At 45.9% G+C, this 18,039-nt stretch overlaps 1 protein-coding gene across 2 annotated transcripts in view; it reads left to right on the top strand.

Annotated features, from left to right (window-relative positions):
* The window catches only part of MON2 (MON2 regulator of endosome-to-Golgi trafficking), a 1,036,128-nt gene that overhangs the window by 207,856 nt on the left and 810,233 nt on the right, over nt 1-18,039 (top strand). For both annotated transcript variants that reach the window (XM_085653355.1, XM_085653354.1), the window contains exons 4-6: nt 4,266-4,397; nt 13,369-13,498; nt 14,236-14,333. In XM_085653355.1, the coding sequence (XP_085509481.1) occupies nt 4,266-4,397; nt 13,369-13,498; nt 14,236-14,333 (360 nt within the window). The remainder of the gene's footprint in view (nt 1-4,265; nt 4,398-13,368; nt 13,499-14,235; nt 14,334-18,039) is intronic.

The following is an 18,039-nucleotide window of genomic DNA, read 5'->3' on the forward strand; positions in this document are numbered from 1 at the left end:
CTCGGTGCCACCATAGACACCTCAAAAGCCATAGCCTATCCCAATCCTGCAAGGATTGCAAATATACAGGCTATGCGTCAGAAATTCATATGTCAACACTCTCTCCCAGCAAGAGTGTTTATGCAACTGATAGGGATGATGGCCTCTTGCATCTTCATAGTGCCCCATGCAAGACTCCAGATGCGTCCACTCCAAGAGTGTTTAGTGCGCCAGTGGAACCAGGCCCTGGGGCAACTGACAGATCTGGTGTTGGTAGACGGTCGCACCCATCGCTCTCTGCAGTGGTGGAACACCACAAACCTTTCCAGAGGTCGACCGTTCCTGGACCCGGTCCCACAAATAATCCTAACAGACGCATTGCTCTCCGGCTGGGGAGCTCATCTGTTACATCTCACAGTACAGGGCACATGGACGCCGCAACAGAAGTTACTCCACATCAACCATATGGCTTTACTGGCAATCTTCCTCGCCCTAAAATCCTTCCAGACGCAGATTTCAGGCAAGGCAGTCCTCATTCGCACAGACAACATGACTGCCATGTACTACATTCAAAAACAGGGGGGCACACACACTCTCCACAGCTCTCTCAATTAGCACAGAGCATATGGAGATGGGCAATTCCATACATAAAAAATCTTTCTCCTGGCCCAACACGTCCCAGGAGTCCAAAACACCGTGGCAGATCTGCTCAGCAGATAGACGCAGCAGATCCACGAGTGGGAACTTCACCCACAGGTTCTTCACCCGTTCTTTCAGAAGTGGGGGCATCCACACATAGACCTATTCGCCACCCACGAAAACAAAAAATGCCCAACTTCGCCGCCAGATATCCACACCCATTGTCCAAAGGCAATGCGATATGGATGAACTGGTCAAACAAATTTGCATACGCTTTTCCACCTCTCCCACTAATTCCATTAGTGGTGCGAAAGCTACAACAGCATTCCCTAACACTGATCCTAGTAGCTCCAACATGGGCCAGACAACCGTGGTACACCACACTGCTGGAACTCTCAGTAGTACCACACCAAAAGCTACACCTCTCACCATGCCTCGTAACCCAGAACCAAGGAGAGATCAGGCACCCGGACCCAGCTCAGCTCAACCTTGCGATCTGGCTCCTGAGGTCCTAGAATTCGGATACCTTAACCTTCCCCCTGATTGCATGAATATTATCAGGGAAGCTAGACGCCCTACTACTAGGGCATGCTATGCTGCAAAGTGAAAAAGATTTGTTGTTTACTGCCACAACAACACAATCAATCCTTTAAATGTGTCCATACAGCACATCATATGTTACTTACTCCATCTACAAAGGTGTAACCTAGCATATACTTCCATTCGGTTACACCTCGCTGCAATTGCTGCTTATTTACAGAACAGGCTGCACCTATCACTTTTCAGAGTGCCTGCCATCAAGGCCTTTATGGAAGGCCTCAAAAGAGTAATTCCACCCAGAGTACCACCCTCACCTGTCTGGAACTTGAATATAGTTCTCACAAGGTTAATGGGACCCCCTTTCGAACCATTACATAAATGTGAGCTCCAATTTCTCACATGGAAAACAGCTTTTCTAGTGGCCATCACTTCCCTCAGAAGGGTTAGTGAAATACAAGCACTCACTATACAGGAACCTTTTCTCCAAATGCATCAGAACAAGGTTGTACTCCACACCAACCCAAAATTTCTACCCAAAGTCATTTCTCCATTCCATCTAAACCAGTCGGTAGAATTACCAGTCTTTTTCTCACAACCTCAAACCGTTGCGGAAAGGGCTTTACACACACTGGATGTAAAAAGGGCTTTACTTTACTACATCCAAAGGACACAACCTTTCAGGAAAACCAAACAGCTATTTGTCTCCTTCTCTCCACCACATAAAGGCAACCCTATTTCTAAATCAGGGATAGCTAGGTGGATTGTAAAATGCATACAGATTTGCTACCACAAAGCAAAACGAACGCTATCTGTTCCCCCTAAAGCCCACTCTACAAGGAAGATAGGGGCTTCTATGGCTTTTCTAGGAAACATACCACTACATGACATCTGCAAAGCAGCGACATGGTCAACACCGCACACGTTCACAAAACATTACTGTGTAGATGTGCAAACCAAGCAACAAGCTAGTGTGGGCCAGGCTGTACTAAAAAGACTGTTCCAAACAACTGCAACGGATGCCGGTGGTCGCCGCTAGGGTTGGGTACTGCTATATAATCTATGCAGAGTGTATAATCTGCAGCTCATATGCCTCGAACGGAATATGCTACTTACCAGTATGCATCTGTTCTTGGCATGTAGAGCTGCAGATCTATACACGCCCACCCGCCTCCCCGGCGACCTGTATCCGTTCCAGTTTATCTTATTTAGACAACACACATGGGTTTCTTTACTGTTACTACTACGCTCCATCTTTTCCTGCTGGCGAAAAATAATCTGAGGATGGAGCCGAAGCCCATACGCAATACGAACCAAAGGAGGAGTCACCGAACTCGTGACTTCCAAAGACTTTCCAAGAGGAAAAACAAACTGCAAACATCCGGGCCCAACACCAAAAGGCGATCTCTGCACAGTGTATAGATCTGCAGCTCTACATGCCAAGAACAGATGCATACTGGTAAGTAGCATATTCCTTTTCATTGGGGAGCTTTAGGGGGAATTGTAGCGCTTCGCCGTATACCTGGTTCTGTTGCTAATCTTATACCTATAGAGTTTTATGAATACCTGATCGAACCTATCCCAGTATTGTGCATGTCAGTTATTGCACTAATTGATCGAACTAAGTAGTCTATAGCCTTCTGACTATTATTATTATATTGCCATTTGCAAATATAAAGTGCAGAGAAAATCCTAAATTGGATGACTCACTCGGACACGACACGGGAAAGCATTTAAGCGAGCTAAAGAGAATCCTCCAAACTTCCATTTTATTTAAAGGTGCTACTATGTGTACCTTCACTCAATTAAATATGTGTTTTTCTTCCACAGTGCTATATGTAAATGTAATTGTGGTTATATTGTTTATGCTTCTGTTTCTTATGAGTCAATGGACAGGTAATGCCACAAATTCACAATTTCGTTAGTATGACAAACAGTTTGTGTAATGTGCAGGATACAGCTTTCTTTTAGCTTACACATGATGTGTTGCAAAAGACAAATATTACTTGTGATGAGATGTTGATAGAAATGTGCAGTTTTCTTACCTTATGCTTGCGTTATTTAACCTCATCACTTTTTAGATCTGGCAATAACCAATTCCCTTGGTCTCTCCACCCCCAACCAAAAAAATGTACAAATACACACATGGTGTGGCTTTAAGTCAGCCTTCTTAACCCGTTAGTTTCTTGTAGTGTCATTCACATTTTGCTTTTTCCCACCACATCGTAGAGCACAGGCATTGAGTCAGGCCACTTTACCAATTGGATCCCCTCACTGTGAGTGGCAGTTTACCGGTGCACATGTATTCCCCTTAAATGCCAGAGACTAATGGAACACTGTAAAAGAAAAAAAAAAAAAAAAAAAGAATAAACATTATTCCCTTTAATAAACATTTACTTCCAAGAGTGCCACTGGGCATTCACAACCACTTGTCTGTGTGCCTGCATTCCACGCTGGTACATCTCGAGATTCCCATTTTTATATGGGATATAAAAACTTCCACAGGTGGCCTTTTTTGTATAATTTTTAGTGAGGTTTTAGTCAAGTATAACAAAAACATTCAAAGAGAGCTACCTTTGTATCCTCACACATGCATCTTTGAATGGTTTCTGTTAAACCTTGCTAGAAATCATACAAAGGAAAGAAGCACTGGCAAGGCAGTAGCTTTGCAGCCAAAGTCTGACCTTTTAGATGTGGCAATGCTTGATGAATTGTTCTGTTGTAACAAAACTCTGGGATGTACCCAATAACATTCTGTGTGAAAGTTTACTGCATGCAAACTGTCCTTCTGATGGTTTGGTACTCGTTTGTTAGTAAATTGAGCCTTGGTTTTTGACAGATCTGCACACACATTGCTGCCCTAAAACATCTATGTACACACAAATGATGTTTGGTATGCATCACATTCGTATTTGTTTGCATAAGCATAATTTCGCCTGTAAACGGTTTTGTGCTAAGTCAACCCTTTCAAGATTTGTGGTGAGCTATCTGTTGAGCTGGCGGCCTGAGTCTACCTGCAATAAACATGACTCACAATTGTGTGGAAAACTCCAGGTTTGACCAGTGAATTACAGGACACTTGTGATGATCACCTTTATTCTCTTGTGCAGATTGCTGCCGGAAATATTATTAATATGTTATGGCAACTAATGGAGAATGGCCTTGAAGAACTAAAGTTACTTCAGACAGTCCTTGTACTTTTGACGACCAACACTGTTGTTCACGATGAAGCGCTCTCCAAGGTATTGTATGTGAGGTGTTAAATGTGGCTGTCCATTCACTTTCAGTGTTAAATGCTTTGAATGGAACATTATATGTGGTGTATGGGATTCTTCACTACAGTTTACAGTCAGTTTGTGTTTATTATTGTAGTTAACATGCAATACAAAGAATTGTTAAAAAAATACTTTGCATGGTCCAAGTGAAATCCGCGAAGAGGTGGTACATTAGTGATACTCCTTAACAGCTATCTCATTAATGTGATACGGTGATTTGTTTTTCCAGAAACCCAGTTGCAGTTTTCTCTAAGTCTTCCTTGAATACATTGGTCCAACATGAATTAATTGCTGTGTGTCACTCAAATATGCTGATTGCTAAAGGTCTTCTCCCTCCTTTAACATTTTTAGTTGGTGCGGTTTGCAAAGCGCATAGAATGAAGTACTAAAGTACAGCTTCTGAGGATATGCACACGCAATGCAAAACAGCAACACATAACTGAGTATAAATAGTGTGATTCATAAAATGAAAAGATGAAAGTATTTAAAAACCTAGATCTGCTTTCGCTGTGTAGTATGTTACTATGTTGCTAGTCAACCAGCCAATGTCGCTGTTGGGCTCCTGACACACAGACCTATTTCCCCAAGGCATTATTGAGTTTAGTAAAGCGGTTTAATACTTCCTGTACCATCTTTTCTTTAGTACATTTAGTTAGTCGTATAGTACAGAAACTCAAGAACCCAATTGCATAAATTCGTATTTAATGGTTAAATACGAAGAATATAACTTTATATGTGTTTACAAATGATAATCTGATATTTTGCGCATAGGGTTCAGAAGTAAGACCTCTGTCAAATATACTTGTGCTCCTCTTGCAGGGTGTGGTGCTGTACCTATTTGAAAAGGAGTATGTCAGTCATATTACAAGCAAATATTAAAATATCTATCTTGTCTCCACTGAAAACCAAACATTACTCTTGATCCTTGTCCACACTGACACAAGACATTCTATTACTGATATTCTTCTTCAGAGTGTCCATGCAGGTCCAGCAAGATCTAAGTGTTGTCACCAAACATTATTCACCTAGGACCATAATCCCAATACACTGGTCTAGGGGGACTATATATAGGCTGGAAGGCAAAGCCTTGAAAGACCACACAGGTGAGAGGCACAGATAATATAATATATATATTATTTAAATGTATACAACACATTATACCTAATCATTACGGAAGGGAAAAAAGCCAAGTTTTCATTTTTTTGCGACAACAGCATGGGATGTTATGCCGGCAATATAGGAGGGCTATGTATTACACAGCTTAGCTGCAGTTAAAATGATCCAACCAGATCTGTGTGCCTATTTCTGTAAGTAAAGAGTAAATTCACTCATGGACCTTGTCTATATTCTTAAAACCTGATTCAACCTCAAGGGAAGTAAGGGAAACACCATGGCCAATGGTGTCTGAGCCATGTGAGAAATGTAAAACTATTAGAGCTGCTGGTCTACTACTGATTAGCTTGTGTGGGCTTAACTTCCTCTTCATGCGTTTGTCCTGAGCATGGACACATAACGTGTTCTTCCACTTCTCATTTTTCAGTGGCTACTTTTTAGGTCTCGCCTACGCAGCACGCATGTGCTGCATAGGAGGACCTTTAGCCGACGCTCTGCTCTTTTTTGAAGCACATACTCGTGCTTGTGGCGGCATCCACCTTGCGGGAGAGAGCAGGGGCGCGCCCACAAGCACGAGTATGTGCTTCCAAAAAGAGCCGACTGCGTGCGCACGCACGCACGCACGCACCACTCCCGGGCCAGCAAACACACTATTGCAGCGCCAGCAGGGTGTTTTGCTTTTACTGTGACAAGCATGTGTGTGCTTTAAAATAGCAGCATTAGTTATTCACTCGTGCACAGCTATCATTTACTCTGTGTTTTGCTTTTACTGTGACAAGCACGCATGTGCTTCAAAATAGAAGATTAGTTATTCACTCGTGCACGGCTATCATTTACTTTGTGTTTTGCTTTCCTCACTTCTTCCCTCGTGCTCTATCTTGCTTTTTTTTTTTTATCATTCACTCTGTGTTTTGCTTTTACCTTTTCTCACTATTTGTCACCATGTCCACCACCACCATGTCCACCACCACCACGTCCACCACCACCACGTCCACCACCACGTCCACCACCACGTCCACCACCACGTCCACCACCACCATCACGTCGTCCACCACCACGTCCTCCACCACCACCACATCCACCACCACCACGTCCACCACCACATCCACCACCTCGAGCACGTCCACCACCACCACATCCACCAACACCACCACGTCCACCAACACCACCACGTCCACCACCACTACGCCCAACTCCATGCCCACCTCCATGCCCACCACCACGCCCACCACCACGTCCTCCACCACGTCCACCACCACCATGTCCACCACCACCACTACCACATTCACCACGTCCACCACCACCACGTCCACCACCACGTACACCACCACCACATCCACCACAACATCCACCACCAAGAAGGCCTCCACCACCACGTCCACCGCCAACAAGGCCATCACCACCACCACCATATCCACCACGTCCACCACCACCCCACCCACCACCACGTCCACCACCACCATGTCCACATCCACCACCACGTCCACCACCACCACGTCCACCACCACCACGTCCACCACCACCACGTCCACCACCACCACGTCCACCACCACCACGTCCACCACCACCACATCCACCACCACGTCCACCACCACCACGTCCACCACCACCACGTCCACCACCACGTTCTCCACCACCACCACAGCCTCCACCACATCCTCCACCACCACCACGTCCACCGCCACCGCCACGTCCTCCACCACCGCCACGTCCTCCACCACCACCACGTCCTCCATCACCACCACGTCATCCACCTCCACCACCACCTCCACCACCACGTCCACCACCACCACATCCACCAGCACGTCCACCACCACCACGTCCACCACCACGTCCACCACCACCACGTCCACCACCACGTCCACCACCACCAGCACGTCCACCAGCACCACCACGTCCACCACCACCACGTCCACCACCATGTCCACCACCACCACGTCCTCACCACCACCACGTCCACCACCACCACCTCCACCACCACGTCCACCACCACCACCACGTCCACCACCACCACGTCCACCACCATGTCCACCACCACCACGTCCTCACCACCACCACGTCCTCCACCACATCCTCCACCACCACCACGTCCTCCACCACCACCACGTCCTCCACCACCACCACGTCCACCACCACGTCCTCCACCACCACATCCTCCACCACGTCCACACCACATTCACACCACAGTCACACCACGTTCACCACGTTCACCACATTCACCACATCCTCCACCACCACCACGTCCTCCACCACCACCATGTCCACCAGCACGTCATCCACCACCACGTCCACCACCCTTCCACCACCATCACATCCACCACCACCACGTTCAGCACCGCGTCCACCACCACCACGTCCACCACCAAATCCACAACCACGTCCACTACCACCACCACGTCCACCACCACGTCCACCACCACCTCCACGTCCACCACCTCCACCACCTCCACGTCCACCACCTCCACGTCCACCACCACCACGTCCACCACCACCACATCCACCACCACCACGTCCACCACCACCATGTCCACCACCACCACTCCCTCATCCACCACCATGTCCACCACCACCACCATGTCCACCACCATGTCCACCACCACGTCCACCACCACGTCGTCCACCACCACCATCACATCCTCCACCACGTCCACCACCACGTCCTCCCTTCCACCACCACGTTCAGCACCACGTCCACCACCAACAAATCCACAACCACGTCCACCACCACCACCACCACCACGTCCACCACCACCACCTCCACCACCACATCCACCACCACAACGTCCACCACCACCGTGTCCACCGCACCACCACGTCCACCTCCACCACCACGTCCACCTCCACCACCATGTCCACCACCTCCACCACGTCCACCACCACCACGTCCACCACCACGTCCACCACCACCACGTCCACCACCACCACGTCCAACACCACCACGTCCACAACCATGTCCACCACCATGTCCGCCACCACGTCCACCACACCCACCACCACGTCCACCACACCCACCACCACGTCCACCACACCCACCACCACGTCCACCACACCCACCACCACGTCCACCACACCCACCACCACGTCCACCACCACATCCACCACCACCACGTCCACCACTACCATGTCCACCACCACCATGTCCACCTACACCATGTCCACCATGTCCACCACCACCATGTCCACCACCACCATGTCCACCACCACCATGTCCACCACCACCACGTCCACCACCACCACGTCCACCACTACCATGTCCACCACCACCACGTCCACCACCACGTCCACGTCCACCACCACCACATCCACGTCCACGTCCACCACCACCACATCCACGTCCACCACCACATCCACGTCCACCACCACATCCACGTCCACCACCACATCCACGTCCACCACCACATCCACGTCCACCACCACATCCACGTCCACCACCACATCCACGTCCACCACCACATCCACCACCACATCCACTTCCACCACCACATCCACTTCCACCACCACGTCCACTTCCACCACCACGTCCACTTCCACCACCACGTCCACCACCTCCCCATCCACCACCACGTCCACCACCACGTCCACCACCATCACCACGTCCACCACCTCAACCACCACCACCACCACCCGTGACAGGTAAAGTGTCACGTCAGGGCAGGGGTAATAGGAGTGTCAACCCAGGCTATACATGGGACATTTAAGGATGCATTGGGTGCGAGAAGACGGGAATAGGGGCTAGAAGTATTACACCAGACCCAAGATACATTTTGAAGAGGCGCACTGTCACAGGGGCTCCTGTAAAAGCACTCGCAGCATCTCTACATCACAGTGGCATACCTGCACGAGCCACTCACTCAAAACAAGCATTGGCATAGCCAATAGGTCTCCCCTTTGGGACCTTATAAGTGTTTAGCCATGCAACACTTGATGTTGTTGCACCAAGGATATTGTGCTGGATAACTAAACACTTATAAGGTCCCAAAGGCGAGACCTATTGGCTATGCCAATGCTTGTTTCTTTTAGCTTTAGTACTCCACACGAGTACTTGTGTTTTCCAGCTATCTCCCTCGTGTAATCCCCCCTCTGCTGTGCTTGTATTGCTCTCTCTCTGCTTTCACCCATCACTCCTTCGTGATGTGCTCATGCCATGTGCTTTCCCCCTCAAGTTTTGCTCAGTCTTGTGCTTCACCCCCCAGCTCCATGTTGAGCCATCTCTTTCTTTGCTTCCCCAGCACCATGTTCCTTTCTCTGTTTGCCTACCTTCCTGCACCCTCTGTGTAGCCTACCCTCACCCTTACCTGTGTTGCTTTTCATCTTCCTTTTTGCTTACCCCACCCACGTTGCTTCCCCCCCACCTGCTCATGCTAGTTTTTAAGGTCTGGCATTAGCGAAGACCTTTTGATTTAATTAAAATATCTATAAAATACTTACAGCTACCTCTCTTCATCCATCGGTCTGTTGTAGTATCATTCACATTTTGCTTCCGCTCTACGGCTCTTGTTTGAGCCCTACATTGTTCAACATCTATATTGCGCCCTGGCCAACCTTCTCAGGTCCCATGGTTTCCTGGCCATTTCTTATGCTGATGACACCCAGCTTCTCTTATCCTTTGAGAAATCTTATTCGCTGGCCGTGTCTACTTTTTGGGAAGGAATGACTGCTATTGCAGAATGGATGAAAAGTAATTTTCTACAACTTAACGCTGGAAAAACGGAGATAATGCTCTTTGGAGACGCCCCTCTACTATGGTCCCCGAATTGGTGGACGGCAGCTTTCGGCTCTTGCCCTAATCCCAAAACCCTAGTCAAAAACCTGGGCATTTGCCTTGATCGTGCTTTAACTTTAAAGTAACATGTCGCCCACACTGCTAGCACTTGCTTTTATGTGTTGGGCTTGTTACAACAAGTCTTTCCTCTCCTACCAGACTACACTCAGAAAACTCTCATTCAGACCATGGTTATAAGCTGTCTTGGTTACTGCAATGCTCTCCTGGTCTCTGCAAATGAGTCATCCCTCAGCGGGTTACAGGTGGTTCAGAATACTGCTGCGCGACTCGTCACAAACTCTCCGTTCAAAACCCCTTCCCTTCCCCGTTACAAAAACTTCACTGGCTCCAATTCGCAAGCGCGTCAAGTTCAAGGTCTGCTGCACAGTCCATAAAGCCTTACATAACAAAGGCCCCTCCTACATTTCTAGGACGTTTAAGCCTTATGCTCCCTCAAGAACTCTTAGTTCAGGCAGCAAATCACTTCTACAAATCCCCAGGGTTAGGAAAGCAAGACTAGGTGGGAAATCCTTTTCGTACCTCGCCCCCCTCTACTGGAACCAGCTGCCCATTCACCTGACGCTATACCCTGATTAACCTGCGCTTAAGGAAACTACTTATGTCCACTCTGTTTTTTCAGCTTGCCAGCAGCTTTGCCCTAAGCGCAGAGATACCCCTCAGGGGGTGATTCAGGTGCTCTACAAAACCAATAAATAAATAAATGAACATTACTACAGCTTATAGCATGGGGGAGTGGGTCAGCCTGCCTACGCCACAGGTTAACTTTTTAGGGGCCTCGTTTTGCTCTCTTACAAGGATCACACAAGCTTGTTCCCGTCAATGTCAGTGTGTTTTTTTTCTTTCTCTTTCCTTTATTCTTTCTTTCTTTGGCCTTTTTCTTGCCTTTTTACTCCTTCTTTACTTCTTTCTCTTTTCTTCACTCCATCCTTCTTTCTTTACTTTTTTCCATCTATCTTTACTTCTTTCCTTCCCTGTCTTTCTTCCCTTTGTTATTTCCTTTTCTTTCAGTCTCTTTTCTTCTTGCCTTCCGTCTTCCATTCCTTCTTTTTCATCCCTTCTTTTTTCTTCTCGGTTTCCTTCTTTCCTTCTCACCCTTCTTTCTTACTCTTTGTTAGTTTGTTTCTGTCTTTTTGTTTGCTTTTTTGTTTCTTTCCTGCCTTCTTTCTTTGTTTCTTTATTTCTCAAAGGCAAGAGGCTTTCAGCCAATGCCAGACTGATTGACTTTTTTATGTCTATGTTAGCCAAGCCCCTTTGATTTTGCTAATATTATCTGTATAAAATAGTTACTTATAGGGGTTTCAGCCAGACTTCATCCATTAGTTTATGTTTGGTGCCATTCATATTTGTCCCCCACCCACTGCAGCATGCATTAAGGAGCACTGTATCAGCCCACTTCAGCCATTGGCTGACTTTACTACGATCTATGTCATGCATCCCTTCCACAAGGAGCTTATCCAAAGACAAAGTAGTTCCCTTCAATGCCGGGGGTACTATGGTAATGTATGGGGGGGTTAGACCAAAAAGTTTTTTTTTGCCTTTAGAGGGTCTGGCATATTCCCAAACACTAAAGTTTTGCAAAAACCATGACAAAAGTAGAATTGCCAGAACTCTGGTGGCCAATGCCAGACCTATTGACTTTGTCAATGCTTGTTTCTTTCTGTTTACTGATCCAGATCGGATCGGGAAACAAAGCTAAAAAAAAAAACCAGTTACTTATATTTTAGTTGTTCTCACATGCTTGGGGATTACGGGGATGCCATTCACCAAGGCTAAAAAACATTGACAAAGCCAATAGATCCCAAAGGTGAGACCTATTGATTTTGCCAGCGATTGTTTAAATTAGGGAAGGCCAGTGGCCTGCTACAGTCCTTTGGGCCAGGGCATTCATGATGGATGCCAAACTCTCACCAAAAATGTCAATATGGCTCTTTACTAAGAATGCAGTGGCTACTGCAGTGGGTGGCCTGAAACTCTCGTTTTGGGAACTCTGGGAACAATATATTGACTGGAGATAAGTTCAAAATTCCAAAAAGCCTGTGTGCTGGCATTTATTTCTTAAACTTCCTTTGAAAGTTCTCTATAAATATCCTCGATACTTTTATTTAAAGAAATCTGATACAGAGAGCTTTCATCAAAACAAAAACAATGGGGTATGCTGGTTTGATAGGCAATTCAACACTAGTTTTAAAGATCTCTTTGCTACTTTTTATATGTTTTGGCGATCTGCGACAAGTAAACCTCTCCTGCAGTCAGGATGTCTTACTTGTACATTTACAACACTCTACCTGTAGACAACATAACTTGAAGCCCAGCCTCGCCCGGTCCTGTCTATTTACCCATCCTTTTTAGAGCACCAAGGCCAGAACTGCCCGCTCCAGTTCGTTCAGTTAATGTCACAGTTCAGTGTAAAAGGTATATCTTTCAACGCTTTAAAGCACAGGTTGTTCCAAACATATTACTTTATCTCCCGTGTTATCCTTTTCTTTCACGTTGACTCTAAAAACGTTTATTCTAGCCTGTGGCGCATTTTTACTGTCGAGTAAACTGCTTCTGCAGCACTTTCGGGCGTGTTGGGTAATGTGTCTGACATCCATGGCTGTTTTTAACAAGACTTACTTCAAATAATTCTGTCCTAAGTGTTCACACCACCCACTGCTCCTGCTTTCCTTAAACGAATTTGGAATTCAGTTAGTCCGTTTATTTAGAAGATGCTGAAATGGGAGAGCTATTTTTCTCGATAACAAATATAACGTTATTCCCGATGTATAGTAGTCATTCGTGCTTATAAATAAACTACAAAACATCGTGATTGTCTAAAATGGGCTTAATTTTCATTGCCGTATTTTTACAGTGCCTTATAAAGCTTCAGAGCGCTTTAGGTTAGTTGAAGCTTGGGGGTCCTGAGGAGCGTCTGGTCTCATATTCTCTTACTTTAGAAAACTTTGAGCCCGCTCCACGAATCACACTGCTCAATATACAACTGTTGAAGAAGGGATTACATAGACACGCTGCTTGAATGAACTAATCACTCTTACCTTGCAGGCTGTCGTTCTTTGCTTTCGGCTGCACTTTACGAAAGATAACATAACCAACAACACCGCCGCAGCCACTGTGCGACAAGTCGTCACTGTTGTTTTTGAGCGGATGGTTGCCGAAGACCAGCGTCACAAAGGTACACTTTACCCTCGTGTTGTAACGTGTTTAATAATTGGTGCACTTTCTGCCTTTATCAAAATATTGACTCATGCTACTGATGAGGATGGAAGGTTGGTTAATCTCTGCAAGTGTGTTTCCGGCCACCAAGGTTGGGTCTTCTCCAGCGCTTTGCCACAGCTAGTTGTGCCCCCTGCCTGACTCCTGTATAATAAACAAGAGTTCTACTTCAGAACAGGCGGGAAGGGACCTTACAACCCGACCGACCACTGCATGAGCCGGTCCGTCACACACTCCAGGGAACGATGTATTGGTATGTTATGTTAATCGAATTTTTATAGCGCACGACTCACCCGGGGGCATCTCGGCGATTACATAGAGAAAGAAGAGGCAGAAGGCTGGGAATGGAGTCAGGATAACACCGAGTTCAAAACAGGAAGGCTTTTAGTTGTTTCCTGAAAATACTGTATGAGGCACATTCTCGCAAAGCAATAGGTAGTTGGTTCTAGTAACGTGGAGCAAGATGCGAGAAAGCTCTGCCCCCTGTGCGACTCCGACGTATGTCAACATGCATGAAGCGGCATTACATGCCTGTAATTACAACGTCAGTTTCTGTTCCTGCTGCAGGTTTAACAACCAATTATTAGTTACATTTGGGGAAGTTATACCTTTTAAAATAGATTTCTGGTATAATATGTTCTAACTTTATGATACACTGATGGCCACTAACCAGACCCCATCACTTTTTATATGCAGATATTGCAGATGCACCGGTTCCTGTGCCTGGAAACAGCAACAGAAGATCTGTTAGCAGCTTGAAGCCCTGTGCAAAAGATGCGTACATGCTCTTCCAGGTATGAGCGAGTTTCTGTGCAAAACGTGTGTTGATCTATGTAAGTTTCAAGACATTTTCTAGACTTTGATTTCTTTTAAGGTATTTAGTTTTTCTTATTAAGTCATAGAGGAACAGTATGCGCAGAGCACTACTATAAGCCTATACTCTTCTTTTCAAATTTCAACTGTTTTATTGCTACTTTTACTGCTACTCAGGTTATCACAGTAATTGAGTTAGAATTTCACTAGCATTAATGAAAGATTCAACGTTCGCCAACTCAATGTACGCTGGGTAAGAAAGATTTTTTTCATGATTTGTAAACAGAGCTAAAGTTATGCCTTTCATGCAATTATTTTCTGTATATTGAAGCTGACTTCTGCGCCTGTCTAATCAAAAAGGAAATATAATGTTCATACATGCACATCAGCAACATGAGTGAGAGTTTACCGTTGACTATTTATTGTAAGTTAACTCACCTCTGCATTGGCACCGAACATGCATCATGCATTTTGAGGCACCCGCCTACTGTCAAGTTAATGGGACATGCTGAGAGTCACTTGTGAAAATGAACATGGTCTCTTATGTGAAACTACCGCCCTCCCCTCAAACAGGAATGCGCTGTTCAGCCACTGCACCCAGCATGACCGAGCGAAAAACAGAATCGGAAAAAAATAGAAATAAATCGTTACTTCAACATTACCGCTTTACTGAGAACGTCAATCTAAAAATGTACTTTTTAAAATTACTAAAAAAGGCTGATTAGAAATCTTCAAAATACAGTAGAATTTAAATAAAAGAGGCGATTGAAGTAGAAAAACTATTAAACTATTTAACCCCCCAAAAATTATCTTAAAGCATATATAAATAAATACATGCATTTGCAATGCAATAGATCTCACATTTACGCGAGACGTATTGCATTGCAAATGGTAGGCATCACGACAACAGGAGGGCGGGTGGGTGGAGAAGGCACGATCAACAAGAGGGCTGGTGGGGGAAGGAACGGACCACGGAAGGGAGGGCAGAGGAGAGAGAAGGCATGACAATAAAAGGGAGGGGGGGGGAGTAAAGAAGGCACCAAGGCATGTCGTGCCTGCAGGAGAACCTCATTAAATAAAATAGCGCTCACAGTCTAAATAACACGTAACATGTAACTGCAGAAGTAAAGGGGCCAGTCGCCATGGGAGATGACAAATGAAGAGGAGGCCGAACTAAGGAGGGACTAACAAGCCTATCGACGAATCAGAAGCCAGTATTTAGGACAGACAATGACACAAGATAGTGGCATAAAAGGGTGGAGAGTGGGCTGAGCTTCTATTCACCTAATCCTCTACAAAAAGTCTTGCAGAGAAACGCATGTGCGCTGACTCTAGGTTCGACCTAAAAAGCAATAGGAGGATCATCAAGGGGAAACCATTCTATAAGGGTTGCACACAGTAGCTGAGGGTAGGGTATTACCTGATTTACTGTTAAGCTACACACATTTCTCAGCGAAGAGCAGTTCATTTGCAGCTTACACATTCCTTTGCCTCAGTATGTATCAAAATTTTGATTTCTATGAAATGCAAACCAGGGTTGAGAATGAAAGTGCCATCCAAAAATATGATTATGGCATTATTTATAGAGCAAAGTCCATCTTACGAATGAATTTCCCAGAAGCAATCAAAAGGTGGTCAATAATTCAAAGGTCTCTTTGTTGTTTAAATACATTTTGTAAATGGATAAAATGTGATCAGTGAATGGATAGATTACTTACATGAAGCAAAAAAAATGCAATAGTTGTCTAGCACATACTTAGACTACAATGGTAAATTAAGGTGGCAAATTATTTGCATGACCTCCATGGTTGAAGGACCAGGGGTAAAAAGATCCTCAACTGGAAATGAAGGCAACACCTAGTTTACAGCAACACATACATCCTTTAAAAAACAGCTCAATAGTAGTCAGGAGCACTCGAAAGACACCCATGCTTACTGGAGAAAGACCGATTTTGCAAAGGATACAAAAATGCATTAGAGCTACGTAAGCAGCAATTTGTAATGAATCTATCGCTGTGTATGAAACTTGCAAAAATGGTGTCTCCCGATGTTTCTAGGCTTCAATAAAGGATGATGAAGGTGACAATGAGTAAATGTGGAATTCTATTTCTGATGAGGGTTGGGTATTACATATAGTTCAAGTGATATATTAACAGAGAAGCCCAATTTGATATTGTGCCAACACGGTTCCTTCATTGTCTTTATGAGAGAACAATCCGTAGTGAACTGTTAAAAGGTGCGAGAAGAAGGGGGTGCCAGGCCCCAGAGGTAGCCCCGTGGAATTGTTCAAGTCGGTCTGTTGCACCCAGGTATGGTCTGCTTTGTTTGTTGTACCAATGTGCTAGCGACAACTGATTGGCCCAATTGGAAGGACATGTAGCAAATCACAGCGATGTGTTCCATGACCCTGTTTTTGTCTGAAAATTATTAACACCAACAAGTGCTCTATTCAGCCATCAGAGGACAAGCAATTTAAGTTAACTCTAATATGAAGACCCGTTGCTCAGAAGAAGTCCTTTTTATTACATACAATGACCATTGCGGAGGTTTGAGAGGGTCACAGATATCAGATAAATTAAACTAGTTTATTTCGAGCCCCAGACTATTCAGCAGACAGTCACATCCTGCTTTGTATTCCTTGCCCACATGACTATTTCACCTAGCTCATCATCTGTCCTGGGACCTTCTACTATCCCTCCCATAAACGTTCACCCACGGAAAAAGAGCATTCTGGTGATAACAGCTCAGATTAACACTCCTATGATATCTCACATTTCCCAATTAAATTGAGTCTGACAGTAAATTACTCTAAGGTCAGATTGAAAATTTAGGAGTCTGGCTTCTAGTTAATTCCTCCCAGAACACACACCCAGAACTGGGTGATTCTTCTGACAATCTAGATTTTACCAATGAACTACTCCTTTTAGCATATTTATGGACTATACCTCAAGCTCAGGTTGATCTACAATGGGAAAAGACGAAGGCCCTGATTATGAGTTTGGCAGCCCGATGGACAGCCAAACCCACAGCAGCGGTGCAGCAGGTAACACACAGCCGGTCCTACTGCCGTATTATGACTGGTGGTCAGACCGCCATAGGACTGCTGCTACTGCCAGGGATCCGCAACCCCTAGCGGTCTTGCAGCTGTCTGAGGCCATAATGTGCTGGCGGTGCAGCTGCTGCACCACCAAGCATATTATGAATTTCCTCACCGCCCTCCTCATATGGTGGTGAAGCTGCCATTTAAAGGGTGGCGGTGACAAAACAACCCCCTGCTGTCTCAGTGCACGAGGTGCATACGTTGGGGCACATGGTGTGCTCCTCCAATCTTTCTGCACCCCAGTTCTTGCACAGCATGGACTTTACAGTCTATGCCATGCTGGATCGTGCTGTGGCGGTACTCAACGCTGCCTTTCGAAGGCTCTCCTATGAGCCTTTGAAAGGCAGCGTGGTGGGTCAGCCGCCACAGGACCGCCTGCCCAGATTTCAACTTGTAATCCAACTGGCGTTCGGTGGAGGAGTTTGGCCGTGTGGGAGTGGGACGGTGGCATGCTGCCCCACTCACACACTGCCAAACTCATAATCCGGGCCAAAGTCATCACCCTTACTACAGACGAAGCTTCACTCACAAGTACCAAATAATGACAACCAGACAACCACTTATATATTTACTAATTTACTACAGGA

This window comes from Triturus cristatus, chromosome 4_1, assembly GCF_964204655.1.
Source record: "Triturus cristatus chromosome 4_1, aTriCri1.1, whole genome shotgun sequence".
In the NCBI taxonomy this organism is placed as follows: Eukaryota; Metazoa; Chordata; class Amphibia; order Caudata; family Salamandridae; genus Triturus; species Triturus cristatus.